The sequence below is a fragment of the Ooceraea biroi genome, chromosome 6 (genome assembly GCF_003672135.1).
Source record: "Ooceraea biroi isolate clonal line C1 chromosome 6, Obir_v5.4, whole genome shotgun sequence".
Lineage (NCBI taxonomy): Eukaryota > Metazoa > Arthropoda > Insecta > Hymenoptera > Formicidae > Ooceraea > Ooceraea biroi.
The window spans coordinates 3,050,505-3,062,983 of record NC_039511.1 but is presented as its reverse complement, the minus strand read 5'-3'; the positions used below and the strand labels follow the sequence as shown (position 1 = coordinate 3,062,983).

Sequence of the window (12,479 nt, the reverse complement as noted above, 5' to 3'; positions counted from 1 at the left end):
TAATTATTCACGAGCGTGCTGGCCGCAAAACCAGTGAGTAACGGCTCTTCCAGTTTGGAACGTTACAGAAATATTTCGGAAGGGATAGAAGAAAGCCGATAATATGATTTATTCTGATTTATTCCGATCGAATTAGAAATATTAGGAATATTGTAATAGTTACAGGTCGAAACAAGAACTAATTTGCGATTGATCGAATTTCGGACAAGGAGGCTGCAACTGGTCAATGATTTTCGATAGCGGAATTAATTTGAGTACCTGGGCTTTAAAAATTTGACTACAAACCGATATTTCGGCGGGTTTCGAAGCGAACGGCAAGCAATTTTTAATGGGGAAGTGCTACGTCGGTGCGTATGAGACGGAACCATGTGTAAACCGACGGTTTACATAATAGTGCACACGCACACTCATACATGCACACGCACTGGCGCGTGTATCGCACGCGTATGCGACTCATCGAGCGTACCTCGATGAGTCACGGCAACTAAGATGAAACAATTTACCTGGTACCTCACGATTTATCGCATTTGCAATGTATATACGATGCATAAAATGATGCATCAAGTATCCTGGAAGCGCGATTAGAATCCTGATGGAGTAAATACCAAAATTTTTACTTTACTTTTACTGACTCGAGATATTTTTATTTCCTTGTTCGAGCAAATTGACTCTCTCGAGTGGAAGGCATAGTTTCTCATATTCGATTTCCGGTAATTTGGATTTTAAAAGACATATTATGAGTGTTAATTATATATCAAAGCTCTTTTTTAAGAACTTTGATTATCGTATGATACCTTTGGTACCGAAAGTTAGAAGGATCTTCTTCCGCTTAAGAATTAAAAACGGAAAACTATTATTCACGCATTTTCAGCCACTCAAACATGTTGAACACGCGCGAAACGGTTCGTTTACGTTCATTGAGAGAAGAACCTCCGCTGCTTGATGAAGAAAAAGATACGTACGTAAATACTGACGATGTAAATTTTACCATGAAAAGGATCAGTCATCAAGTCGAGAAGGAAAGATCGTTTCGTCGATAATTCTATATTTAAAAGTAAAAAATAAAATTACTTAATAGACTAACTAATCTTTTCCTAAGCTTTGAAGTATGTTGAGAAATATTAGAAAAATACATTAATAGAAGATTTTTAAGAATTAGATGGTGTAACACACATGTGACGAATAGAAGACTTGCCAAGCGTCTGAAAAGGACGTTGGGAAATTCAATAAATTATTTTTTTGTAATCAAAAGGCTCTTCTCAGACAATCTCGTTTTATTGTTCCTTTCGAACCGGTTACTCATAGCACATTAGCGAGAAATAAATGTCGACTGATCCCTTTAAATGTACTCAAGGTCGCAACGCCTCTGTCACAGCCCGTATAGCCCTGCCATTGCACTTCCGCTCGATATATTGAATGGTCCCACAAATGAATGCTATTAAAACACAAACACGACACGTCATGCCGGCAGTGCATGCAAAGTCTGCAGGTGCGTCCTCAGCGATTAGTCGAGCAAGTAAGGACGAACGCGTATGTAGAAAATACAATAATTTCCCACAAGTATACAATTATTTTCCATGAATGTTAAATTACATACAAGAAATTACTAAGAAAATCGTGTATAACATAAATATCCAAGGTAAATATAGTCAAGGTCCAAACGGATGATTTCAATATGAGCCACGATGATTATCGAGATACGCGAGATAATCGCCGAACAATGAGGAGAGCTTTAGAAATTTCATTACGCATTAAATTTTATGAACGGCATGCGGAAACTTAGACAATCTAGGTACGATCGATCTGTAACGTACGAAAGAAATATGATATCACTTTAAGCATCTACCTTTTCGAAACACGTACATCTTTCAAGAGTATATCAGAAGCAATCCATCTTTCGAACCTAATTAAAAAAGAACAACATACCGATGGTGAACCGAATACTTCGCTCGGTATGCCAGATTAATAATTTTCAAACGTAACGTATAGTGATCGCAAAATAACAGCAAGAAGCCTCGTGCACAACAATTTCTTACGAAATCACCGACCTCAGCTGAACGTGTATGTACATCGCACGCAGTTAAAGGGTTAAGCTAGCTCGAGGCGTGATCCCAGTGGGTCAGCAACACTGGGGAGCCACGTTACGAGTCCGTTCCCGAACTCGAAGATCTCCTCAGGATCGGGCATGAGGCCGTGGACGTCGTGGGCCGGAACGGAAAGGAGCGAAGGAATCGACGAGCAGGCTGAGAACAGGCAGAAGCAAGCGAGCGAGGAACAGAGATGAAGGAAAGGAGAGAGAGATAGGAGGCAGGAACGCGAGAAACGGTGTAGGAGGAAGAGAAAGAGAGAGGAACTGACGGAGGACAAGGAGGGAGATAAGGTAGATAGGCAGAGGTCCAAGAAGGGCGGCGAAGAGAGGAGTAAAAGAGGGGCCCCTCCCGGTGGCACGGTTGGCGAGGAGGGTCGGGGCCCCCTTGCACGATCCTGGCCGCCCGTACGGGTGGGTAAATGGGTATATAAGCGGGGCCCCGGCGATTCCATCTCGACACACGACCCAACCTTCATCCCGATCGCCAACGGTCCTTCGCAAACGAGCGTAATCGCACGCGCGTGAAAAAAATACAAGAGGGAAGAAGACGAAGAGAGAAGAAAAGGAAAGGCCCCCACCCGCGTAAACGTCTCTCCACTCTTCTTTCACGTTCCTCGATCGCTCCGATCGATCGCGTCGATCGGCAAGTTCGCGCGAACCGGTGAGAACCCTAGAGAAGAGTCGAAGAGGAGGATCGCCGCTGTGACCGACGCTCGTTCGGCAAGAGTTTCTCGCTTTACTGACAGGAGAAGAAAGAAAACGTGAGTACGCAATCATCCTGTTCTCTTTCGCAGAGTCTTGCAACCCGCCGAACGAAGAAACTCCGTCTCGCGATGGGGTTAAGAGAGACGATCTTCCCTTTGACGGGCCCGCGACGAGTCCGTCGGCTCCCCACGGATTACGCGACAATCCTAAGACGCCTGCCTGTCGATCGATTGACAGCTCAATCGATCGGAGACCGAGTTTCCTCGCTACGCGTTAGTCTGTCTTGTGCGTGGCAAGCGCGATCTCGGCTACCGAGTATTCTTCCGGTGATTTATTACGTTGTTACGTAATTGTATGGAGTGAAACCCTTTCGCTTCCGGCAGCGCGTCGTTTCGCCTTTGAAACCCGTACGAGAGCCGCTGTTTCGACCGAATTCCGCTGTCTATAATTCAAATCGAAGAGAACTGAAACATAATAGAGCGACGGATCTATCGAATACCGGTAGTCGTGGCTTTAATAAAAATAATCTCTAGTCTCGGGGTGACATGTGCGGCTGGCAAGACGTAGTCGATTGACTCGGTACGATCGTTAGTCTTACGTTTGTGATTTGCAGGAGACTTTTCTTGAGACATGCGGCGCGAGAGCTACGCTTCTTTCGCAATACGCGTAGGACTCGCCGCGACTCGACAGCGGCAGCGGAGACAGTTTTGAAAGTGGAGCGCGATAATGCTATTGTTCGTTGTCCGCGTTGGTATTCATTCAATTAGCAGGCTGGGGGCGCGGCAAACGAGGATTTTTGAAATCGCAAACGACGATAAACGCCTCGATAAACCGATCCCCTTCTGCTTCGCTAGCGGAGACTGTAATCCGTTCACTATCAGACTGCCGTCACTGCAAGCTAAGGATTAAGGATTGCATAGCAATGACATTTGTTATTTGTAGTTGCCAGTTTTAATCGAAGTATGTACATAGAGAACAAGCTTTCCACTTGTTCTCTGTTAACTCATTGGCTGCAGAACATGAAAGAGTTTATCTTTATAAGAAATAGGAAATATACGATTACGATATATCGTTTAAGAGTTAATCATCTTCATATTATAAATATGAAAAGATATAATCTCATAAGATAACTGCAAGAATTTTGATCAATTATTTACTCGAGATTTTACTCGGTGTTACTTGCTTTTGCAAATTGATCCTGGAAAACGTATTACAAATAAGACGTTAGCAGTTAAAGAGTTAATAAAAAATAATTAATACACGAACAATTCAGCATTTTATGACTCAGGAGAGGGATTCCGGTGTTAAGAGGCCAAAGGCGAAGAAAACGCGCGTCACTCGCGTGCAAGCCACGCTTCTCGTCGTCGCCACATGCATAATTTGTAGATTTCTCAAGGAGCAACCGCACGCGTTTGCGTAATTTCGCGTCTTCCTCTCTCTCCCTCTCGCAGCGCGCTCCTTTCCGACCCTTAATTAGTCGCTTTAATCTGTCAATCTACGAATTACCTGCGCCGCGACGTTAACTCGAGGTCGCCAACCGGTAGCTTCTTCTTTCGTAATCGGCGAACGTCTATCGCGTCCCAAAAATGTTCAGAATTAATAAGATCTTCCTCGCGCGACAACGAGACAGATTTAAATCGGTTGAATGGAGATCTCTCGCAACTTCATGATAAGATTCGACCGGAATGAGCAGATTTCGCGCGTTCAGACTGGAATCGGAGCCGGCAATCGCGAAGCAGAGACGCGACGAGAAAGAGAGAAGAGCAGAAGGCTATAATCATTGATCATTGACGGTGGAGCGTTTGATCGCGCGCGCGCGCGCGCAACTTCTTTGTAAGCGTGGTACCATTACTACATCTCTGATGATCTTGATGAGGTAATCGGCGTCCATCATCTCTCACAGGCATTTCCTGCGTCTACCGACCTGGGCAGTCGACCGCTTGTTTGTATTCGCGGTGCGTCGCCTTCCACTCGGAGACTCCCCGATTCCTCGTGCTTTCTCTCTTCCTTGCCTCCCCGAGGATTGCGCGACGAGAGATCACGTCGGCACGCGAAATCGGCGACGGCACGCGCATCGACGTGCCGAATCCGTGTGTCGTTCACGTGATGGCGTATCGGAAACAATCAACGCAACGTCCATGATGCACACGGACAATAAGTCGACGGGCATGGTACCTGAATCGAGTCGCAATTAAGTTTATTGCGAGGACGCGCCATCGCCACGCATCCGGTGTAATTATAATCCCGCGCGTCGATTTTTGGCGAACGAAATCTCGACGGGAGCGGACCACGCGCGAAATTATTTTTGTAATGTCGTTCCTTTGTCGGGGTCGAGTTGTCCAGTTAATTAACGTATCCTGATCGAAGCCAGCTTGCGTAAGCAAGCAGCTACAAAGACATTCCCATATATGGTACAGATGACTCCCGTTCTCGTTACTTAACGCGCAACGCGCGATTTTTGACAGGAATGAAGGGGAGAGAGTTCGATTCACTTTCTATCGCGGCGCAAGGTGGTTTCGGCGATATTCGCCGATACCGCGACGAGAAGGCGGTCGGCTTCGCAAGAACGCGCTGCAGTTGCAGTCTCCGCAACTCGTCGGCCGCAATTGCATTGCCAAACGCGAACCCGCGCCGGTCCCGCCCGCAAAAACTGGATCGTTTTCTGCCTCCCGTACGTTCACTGTCCTCCGCCACTACGCCGTTGTTCCCACTTTGTCTTTGTCGCCATTCGACTCTCCCGCACGCCGGCAACGCATTCCCGCTTGCCGCAATCGGACGTTTTCCGCGAGGCGTACGGCAAGCGCAACCTCCGCCTCCGAGGAGCGAAAAAGCGCATCTCTCGTCTCAAACACACTGAAATCTCATCATTACTCATCGTGTAACTTGAGGATAATTCGCGATTCTTCTAATTGGGTTAATTAAACGTTAACATTAAATATCGATTTCACAATTGAATAATTTTTAATTCACGTTTTATCAAAAACTGTGTAATTATGCAACGCTTGATCATTATTAGAAGAGACTCATGAGTAATCTAAAAATAGACATAATTCCCATAATAACTTTTCATTGAGTTGATGAGATGATCGATTAAGGCTGGCTGGAAAAGCGCGGTTGCATTTATCACAGTGATTACAATCATCGGAGTGTTAACGCAGGCCGATCGACCGTGCCAACTCGATGACGCGTAAATACCGCGTCGTTTGTCTCCGATTTCACGTACGCCTACTCGCGAATGCAGAATAGTTTAATGTTTCTCGCTCACGTAGAACGTGTCGGCGCATTTTGCGACGCAAAATGCAAGGAACTTACATCACGATGCAAGTTTATTACCCACGACTTTCGTGCGCTTGAACAGTGCAAACTGAACTCTGATTTTTGAGAATGGACGCCACTACGCATGAAGCTATCACTTGCTGAAATAAAATTCTATATTTTAAAATAAAAAAAAAAAAATGAAACGCACGCGTGTAATAAAATCTTCATTTTTTATCCTTTATAACTCAGAAGTTAGATGTCCTGGTATTACCCGTAGAAATTATTTGGCACAAAGATTTGATGAAAATTCGATTTATCCTTATGTTTCGTTTTGCTTTACATTCCGTCTGTCTTCTTGAACAAAAACCCATATAAGATGTTACAACAATGTTCTCCATACATTACACAGAAAGAAAAGCCGTACGCGCGCGCGTAACGAGCGTGAGGGGCACGCATCCTGTCATTAGCTCCATAACGTTTGCCTTATTCGATGCATTCGGTTCAATGTCACCCCTTCCTCTCTTTCCTGCCGATTCTCGCGCGACAGACTTGATGCAGTGTCCATTGGCACCCAGTCCGACCTCCCGTTCCTCCCTACGATTCTCCCCCGCCGGCACTTTTGCCCATTAACGATCATAGTTATCGTCCTTTCGTCTCGCGATCCACGATCGACTCCATTCATATGTGTACGTACGCCGGTCATTCATGCCGAGCTGTCACGACGACAGCTCGTCTTCACGTCCGTTCGCCTAACTGGAAGATTGCGCGTCTCAATGCCCTGCTCGGTCTGCTGGTCTGAGTTTCGTTAGATGCAGAGGAACTCATGCTCGATTGCGACAAGGAACGATCACAACTTTATATTTTAATCGTTGCGTACAGAATAAATCACCTACGAGCAGAAACAAGAAGATTCACTTCGTGACCCCAAATGCGTCTCATAAATCACATTACTGGTGCAAGAGCCACTGAAAGTCCATTGAAAGAAATACAAGAATCGCTTGACTTCTTCAACATCATGAACATATCCTGATGATCAACTTCGTCAAATGCTGTTGCAGATATCACGATGATAAAGTTCGCCGTGGTGACGATGGTGTGCCTCTTGGGGTTGAAGATGATCGCCGCCATGCCAGTGGCTGATCATCATGAGGCCGGTGAACCGGCGCCGGTTGTACCTCTTGACGACGAGAAACTGGTGGCGGTGGAGACCCTGAAGGCGGCGATGGAGAATCTGAAGGCGGCGGAAACGGGGGCCGCAGCAGCAGGCGCGCAGAGTAACGCACCTGCAGAATCCAGCCAGCCAGCACAGGCATCAGCTGAGCAACAACCCGCCGCGGTCGACGCACCCGCGGTGAGGAGCAGCGAAGCCGCCAGTGATGAGACCCAATCGACCGAGGCGAAGAAGGACGAGTCGGAGCAGCCGAAGGCAGCAGTGGCTGAAGATGCCCAAGCGCAGCCCAAATCCTCCGAGGAACAGCTCGAGAAGGAAGAGCCCAAGGTACTTGCCACCGCCGAGGCTGAGAAGAAGCAGCAGGAGCCTGAATCGCTGAAGGAGGCGGCTTCCGAGGCCAAGGAATCGGTGCAGCCTGCGCCGCAGGAACAGCCGGCCGAGACTCCGATCGAGAAGAAACCGGTAAGCTTTCGTTTCTGCGATTCTCGATGATTTTCGATGAGAATAAGCTGGTTTTTGCTCCTTAACCTACGTTATTTCCTCAGAATAATCATCCGTTACACATTTCAGGAGGAACCCGTGGCCGTCGCCGGCAAGAGCGCGGAATCTGCGGAACCCCAGGAAGCCGAGAAGTCCGCGGTTGCGGCCATTGAGAAGCGCGCGGATGACGTAGTCGAGAAGACTATCAAGGAGGAGCCGAAAGAGGAGAAGAAGCTCGAGGAACCAGCGCAGCCGGCCGTGCCGAAACAAGTAGAGCCTGAAATTCCTGCGATCGCCGCCACCGTCGCCGAGGAGAAGAAGATCGAAGCGGTCGAGCAACTGAAAGAGTCCGAGAGCCACTCGCCCGCGCACTCGCCTGCCCACGCCAAGATCGAGGAGAAGCCCGACCGTGTGACCCGCGAAGCCGAGGAAGCCGCCGCACCAGCTCCCGCTCCTGCTCCTGCCGCCGCCCCCGTCTCTGATCCGGAACCACCCCAGCCGCTGGAGAAATCCGCGCCTACCGTTGAGGCCGAGCAGAACCAAGCGGAAACTGTCAAAGCGGAAGAGCCGAAACCCGCTGAGAAGAGCGAGAAGGTCGAGAAGAGCGAACAGCTGGAGACGGCACCCGCCGAACAGACGGTCGTGAAAGCTGAGGAGCCGGTCAAGAGCGACGAGGCTAAATCCGAGGTAGCGGAAAAGGAGCCTGAGAAGGAAGCGAAGAGTGCCGAGGCTCCTGTACAGCAAGCCGTGGAAGCGGCCAAGGAACAACCTGTTCAGCCTCAGGAGTCTAGCCAGATCAAGCGGGACACGGTAGAGGTGGCCGAACAACAGCCGCAAGTCAAGTCGGAACTCCCGGCCGCCGAGGAGCCGCAGCAGCCAGCCCAGCAGCCAGCCCAGCAGCCGCAGGAAGCCGCCAAAGAGGCGAAGGAGCGCTCCAACGACTCCTCCGAGGAGAAGGTTGCCGAGGACAGCAAGGAGGACAAGAGCAGCGAGGAAGAAAAGTTCTCCGAGGAGCAGGACGCCAAGGCGGCTGAGAAGACCAAGCTCGCGGAGCTGCTCCCGAAGCCCGAGCAATAAGCGAGGAGGGTTCTGATCGACGAGCAACCTCAGCGCGGCGGCAACAGCAGCAGCAGCACTACCATCTCGAGGAGGAGGACTGCTCCTCTTAAGATCGGGACGAGCTCGGGCTTACGGCCCAACCGGGACGCGCGCACGAGTTCGTCGCGAGATGACGGGAGCGAAAGAAAGAAAGAGAGAGAGTGTGTGCGTGCGTGTGTGCATGAGAGAAAGAGAGGGAGCGAGAACGCAAGAATACAAACGTCGGAATGCCAGAGTAAAGAAGCAATCGCAGCGACGTATTCGGAGTGTGAAAGTACCGCTCAGTGTGAATGCGAGAGTGAAAGAGCGCGCGATAGAGCGACCCCATCGACCCGATCGATCTTTCTAGGCTAGGGTTGTCCGATCTTCACGGCGCACTACGATCTCGGTAGCGCATCTTCGGGGGACAGGAACGAACGCGTGTTGCCGTGTGTCTTCCCATTGATGCTACACGTCGGCGGCCCGAGCGCGCGACACTCTTGTCGATCGTACCCTTCGATACGCGGTGATCGTGACGCGACCTGGGCGACCTGGATATCCCGACGACGGGAGAGACGAGAACACACGGTGGTTCCTCCTCGGGACGCGGCTCGGCGGCAATCCGAGCGGCGTTCCCGTTCGTCCTGGCGGACACCGCGATCTGTCCGCGGGGACGAACTCTGCCCCCGATCGATATCTCTCATCCCCTACGGACCCCCCTTATGTCCCATATCTGAAAATGACGCACCACTGCAACACCCACGAGCCCATCCCGATAAACTATATAGTAAGTAGCTCGAGACTCTGTCTTCTTCTTAGAGATACATGTGTCATTATTATTATTATTATTATTATTATTACGATTTAGTACCAATACCACTATTATTATTAATATTATTATTTGTATTATTGCTATCATCATCGTTATAATAATAATTATTATTATTACTGTGAATTTTCTGACAGCTTCGTTTATTCCGTTTATTACTACTATCAGCCTATCCATAGATCGTTTGAATTCGATCGCACTACTCGGTTCGTCATAAAGAACTTATTGACACGTATATAAGATTGAAACGGAATTTTGAATTACAGAATTGACAGAATATCTTACGGCAATACAATAAGTAATGAGACATTCTGTTCGGCAATATGAATTGATACTCGTGATATATCCTTCACTTTACTTAACTGTCTCCAAAACGTATTTTATTCAGAACGAGAATAATCTAAGATACATGAAAACTAGATACATCACAAAAGACGTTGCAAATAGAAAAGTGTCATACTAAATATTCGAAAACTTGTTTTGTACAATTTCTTTTTAAATTCTTCGTAATCATGTTAAAGTATCGAGTTGCATCTATCCCAAAGCAACATTTTTTTAACGAGCACACAAAACACAAAAGGATCTTGATGAGAATCAAAATGTTAAGAGATACGTTAAGATGTTTAGGATGCACAAAATGGATGTAATGATTTATTTGTAAAAACATCAATGGTCAATGAGAAAAGTGCAGTAACATTCGGATCGCTCGCCGATTTGCGCAGTTCGCGAATTCGCATTACAACATCGGGTCATACGATAAGACGTAGCAGCGATCGTGTGATTTGTCAATCACAACGTCTCGCTCCAGAGGAACGACGACAGGGATCAGGCGAAGTGTAATAAGTTAACGAGTGAGTCACACGAGGAGTAGGCACTTACGTTCTTTTAACGGCGTGCGCAGAGCCATATGTACCTACTATATCAGATGCGATAATCGAGGGCTTCCGCCAGCCGATAAACATCTTCGCACTTCTCTAACACGAAATAACAAGGCACAACGAGCGCGCCCCGACAGCGGATTGAGTAAATGGATGATACCTCGCTACGACCCTTAACCCTTAACACATCCGCACCCATATATCACTTTCACGCATGCAATAGGATCCAATGAAACCTTTCTCATGACATCTCGCGATCGCAGAGGGTTTTCCTTAAGAGTTGTTTCTGCTGAAATGCTCGAACTCTGAGATTTCATTCAAGTGTATTATAAACGCTCTTATGAGATACTAAGATGAAAAGATACTCGCACGCAAAAATCGCGAACACATGAAATTATAAAAAGTTTATCAATTTTTTAAGCGAATTTAATCGATGACGATGGCAGAAATTTATCGTTCATTTCATTGCTCGTGTAGAGATGAAGAAATCGGCTCGTATTGATTAGCTGCAAAGCGTATGCGCGAATCACGAAATGAATTGATCGGGAGAAGGATAAAATATGCCATATTTCATAATATATTTTTCTGGGAATTTTATATATCGATTGTCAAGACTAATTTAGGTATCTTATCATTTTTGAAAAAAGAATCATTTGGATTTTCATGTAAAGCGTGGAAAACGCAGCAAATCTCGTCCAGAATCCGCCACGGGACTGTCAAAAAGACAGTCGAGTCACGGACAGCGTCACGTAGCTAATAGCTCTCTATATCCTATCATGTAAATGCAATTCTACGACGAATCGACTGTTCATGGAGAGTGTATTTGCACAAGATTCCCGATGGTCTCGCAATTGCCCGCGAATGTTGCATCCGCATGCGGCACGCCGACATTTCTCCGTGACGCGCCGCGGTGCATCGATTCATCAACATCAAAGGGCGAGCGGGCAGCTCTATCACACGAGGATGCACAACGGATAAAACGGACGAACAACGACGGTGCATAAGGTGAGCGGACCTAGCGAAATGTCAAGGCATGCGACACAGAGAGAGAGTTTTGCAACGCGCCGCAGCGAGACTGTTTCGTTTCATTGTATCATCTTGCGTGTTCAACGTTAAAAATTGACGTGAACACTTAATTGCCACATTGAACCCCGGCATAAATTCTAGGAGAAGCGAATCAATGTTAAATAAACGTCAGCTTGACTGTTTGTTCATGATATCTAAATGAACGTACGTCTCTATGCTATTAAAATTCCCGCAAAACATTTCTTCTCCCAGCATTAAAATCGTTATAAATTATCGATAAGTTGTCTACAGGTAAGTTATTATATAGTCGGTATTAATTAATCATAATATGCGCTAAAATAAAATTAAATGCGAAATTGTACGACCAGTCTGCTTATTTTCTCTTTAAATTATATTAAGAAATTTGTTTCAATTGAATCAATATTCATAAAGATTTATCTTAAAAAACGAATCTCAAACGAATGATAATTGTAGGTGCGGGTAAGTGCACTCCTTAAAGAGCTCTAGCCAGATGCCTCCGTGGCGCAATCGGCTAGCGCGTTCGGCTGTTAACCGAAAGGTTGGTGGTTCGAGCCCACCCGGGGGCGATATCTTTTTGCAATTGCATACGCTGGCGCGAAAGACGTGCGTGTTTGCCTTCACATTAACATCATGAGATAATTCCAGGTGTACTCAAATGTCAGTGCAAACCAGTTTTAAATTTTAATACAAATTCAAGAGAAGCGCATAATTAAGTACACCGTTTACAAATAAAATAAATTATTCTCCACAATTTAATTTATTTATTATTACAATTTCCAGCGCAATCAATAAGTCGATAATCAGATAAAAAATAAGAAAAAAAAGAGACTTTGACCCCGACGTGATTTGAACACGCAACCTTCTGATCTGGAGTCAGACGCGCTACCGTTGCGCCACGGAGTCCGATGGTGACTCGCGTTTCCGGTGTAATGATAAGTCTAGTCG

The 12,479-nt window shown here is 46.8% G+C and overlaps 2 protein-coding genes and 2 non-coding genes across 4 annotated transcripts in view; 2 read left to right on the top strand and 2 right to left on the bottom strand.

Annotated features, from left to right (window-relative positions):
• The window catches only part of LOC105284091 (serine/threonine-protein kinase S6KL), a 51,199-nt gene that overhangs the window by 36,412 nt on the left and 2,308 nt on the right, over positions 1–12,479 (bottom strand). The gene's annotated exons all lie outside the window — the stretch shown is intronic.
• Positions 2,525–8,950, top strand: LOC105284088 (neurofilament heavy polypeptide). The gene is made up of 3 exons (XM_011347347.3): positions 2,525–2,850; positions 7,111–7,685; positions 7,794–8,950. The coding sequence occupies exons 2-3, from the start codon at positions 7,119–7,121 to the stop codon at positions 8,778–8,780; spliced, it is 1,554 nt and encodes a 517-aa protein (XP_011345649.1). The 5' UTR covers positions 2,525–2,850; positions 7,111–7,118; the 3' UTR covers positions 8,781–8,950.
• Positions 12,027–12,100, top strand: Trnan-guu. Its single transcript has one exon. It is a non-coding gene; the product is annotated as a tRNA-Asn (tRNA).
• On the bottom strand, positions 12,366–12,437 carry Trnaw-cca. The gene has a single exon. It is a non-coding gene; the product is annotated as a tRNA-Trp (tRNA).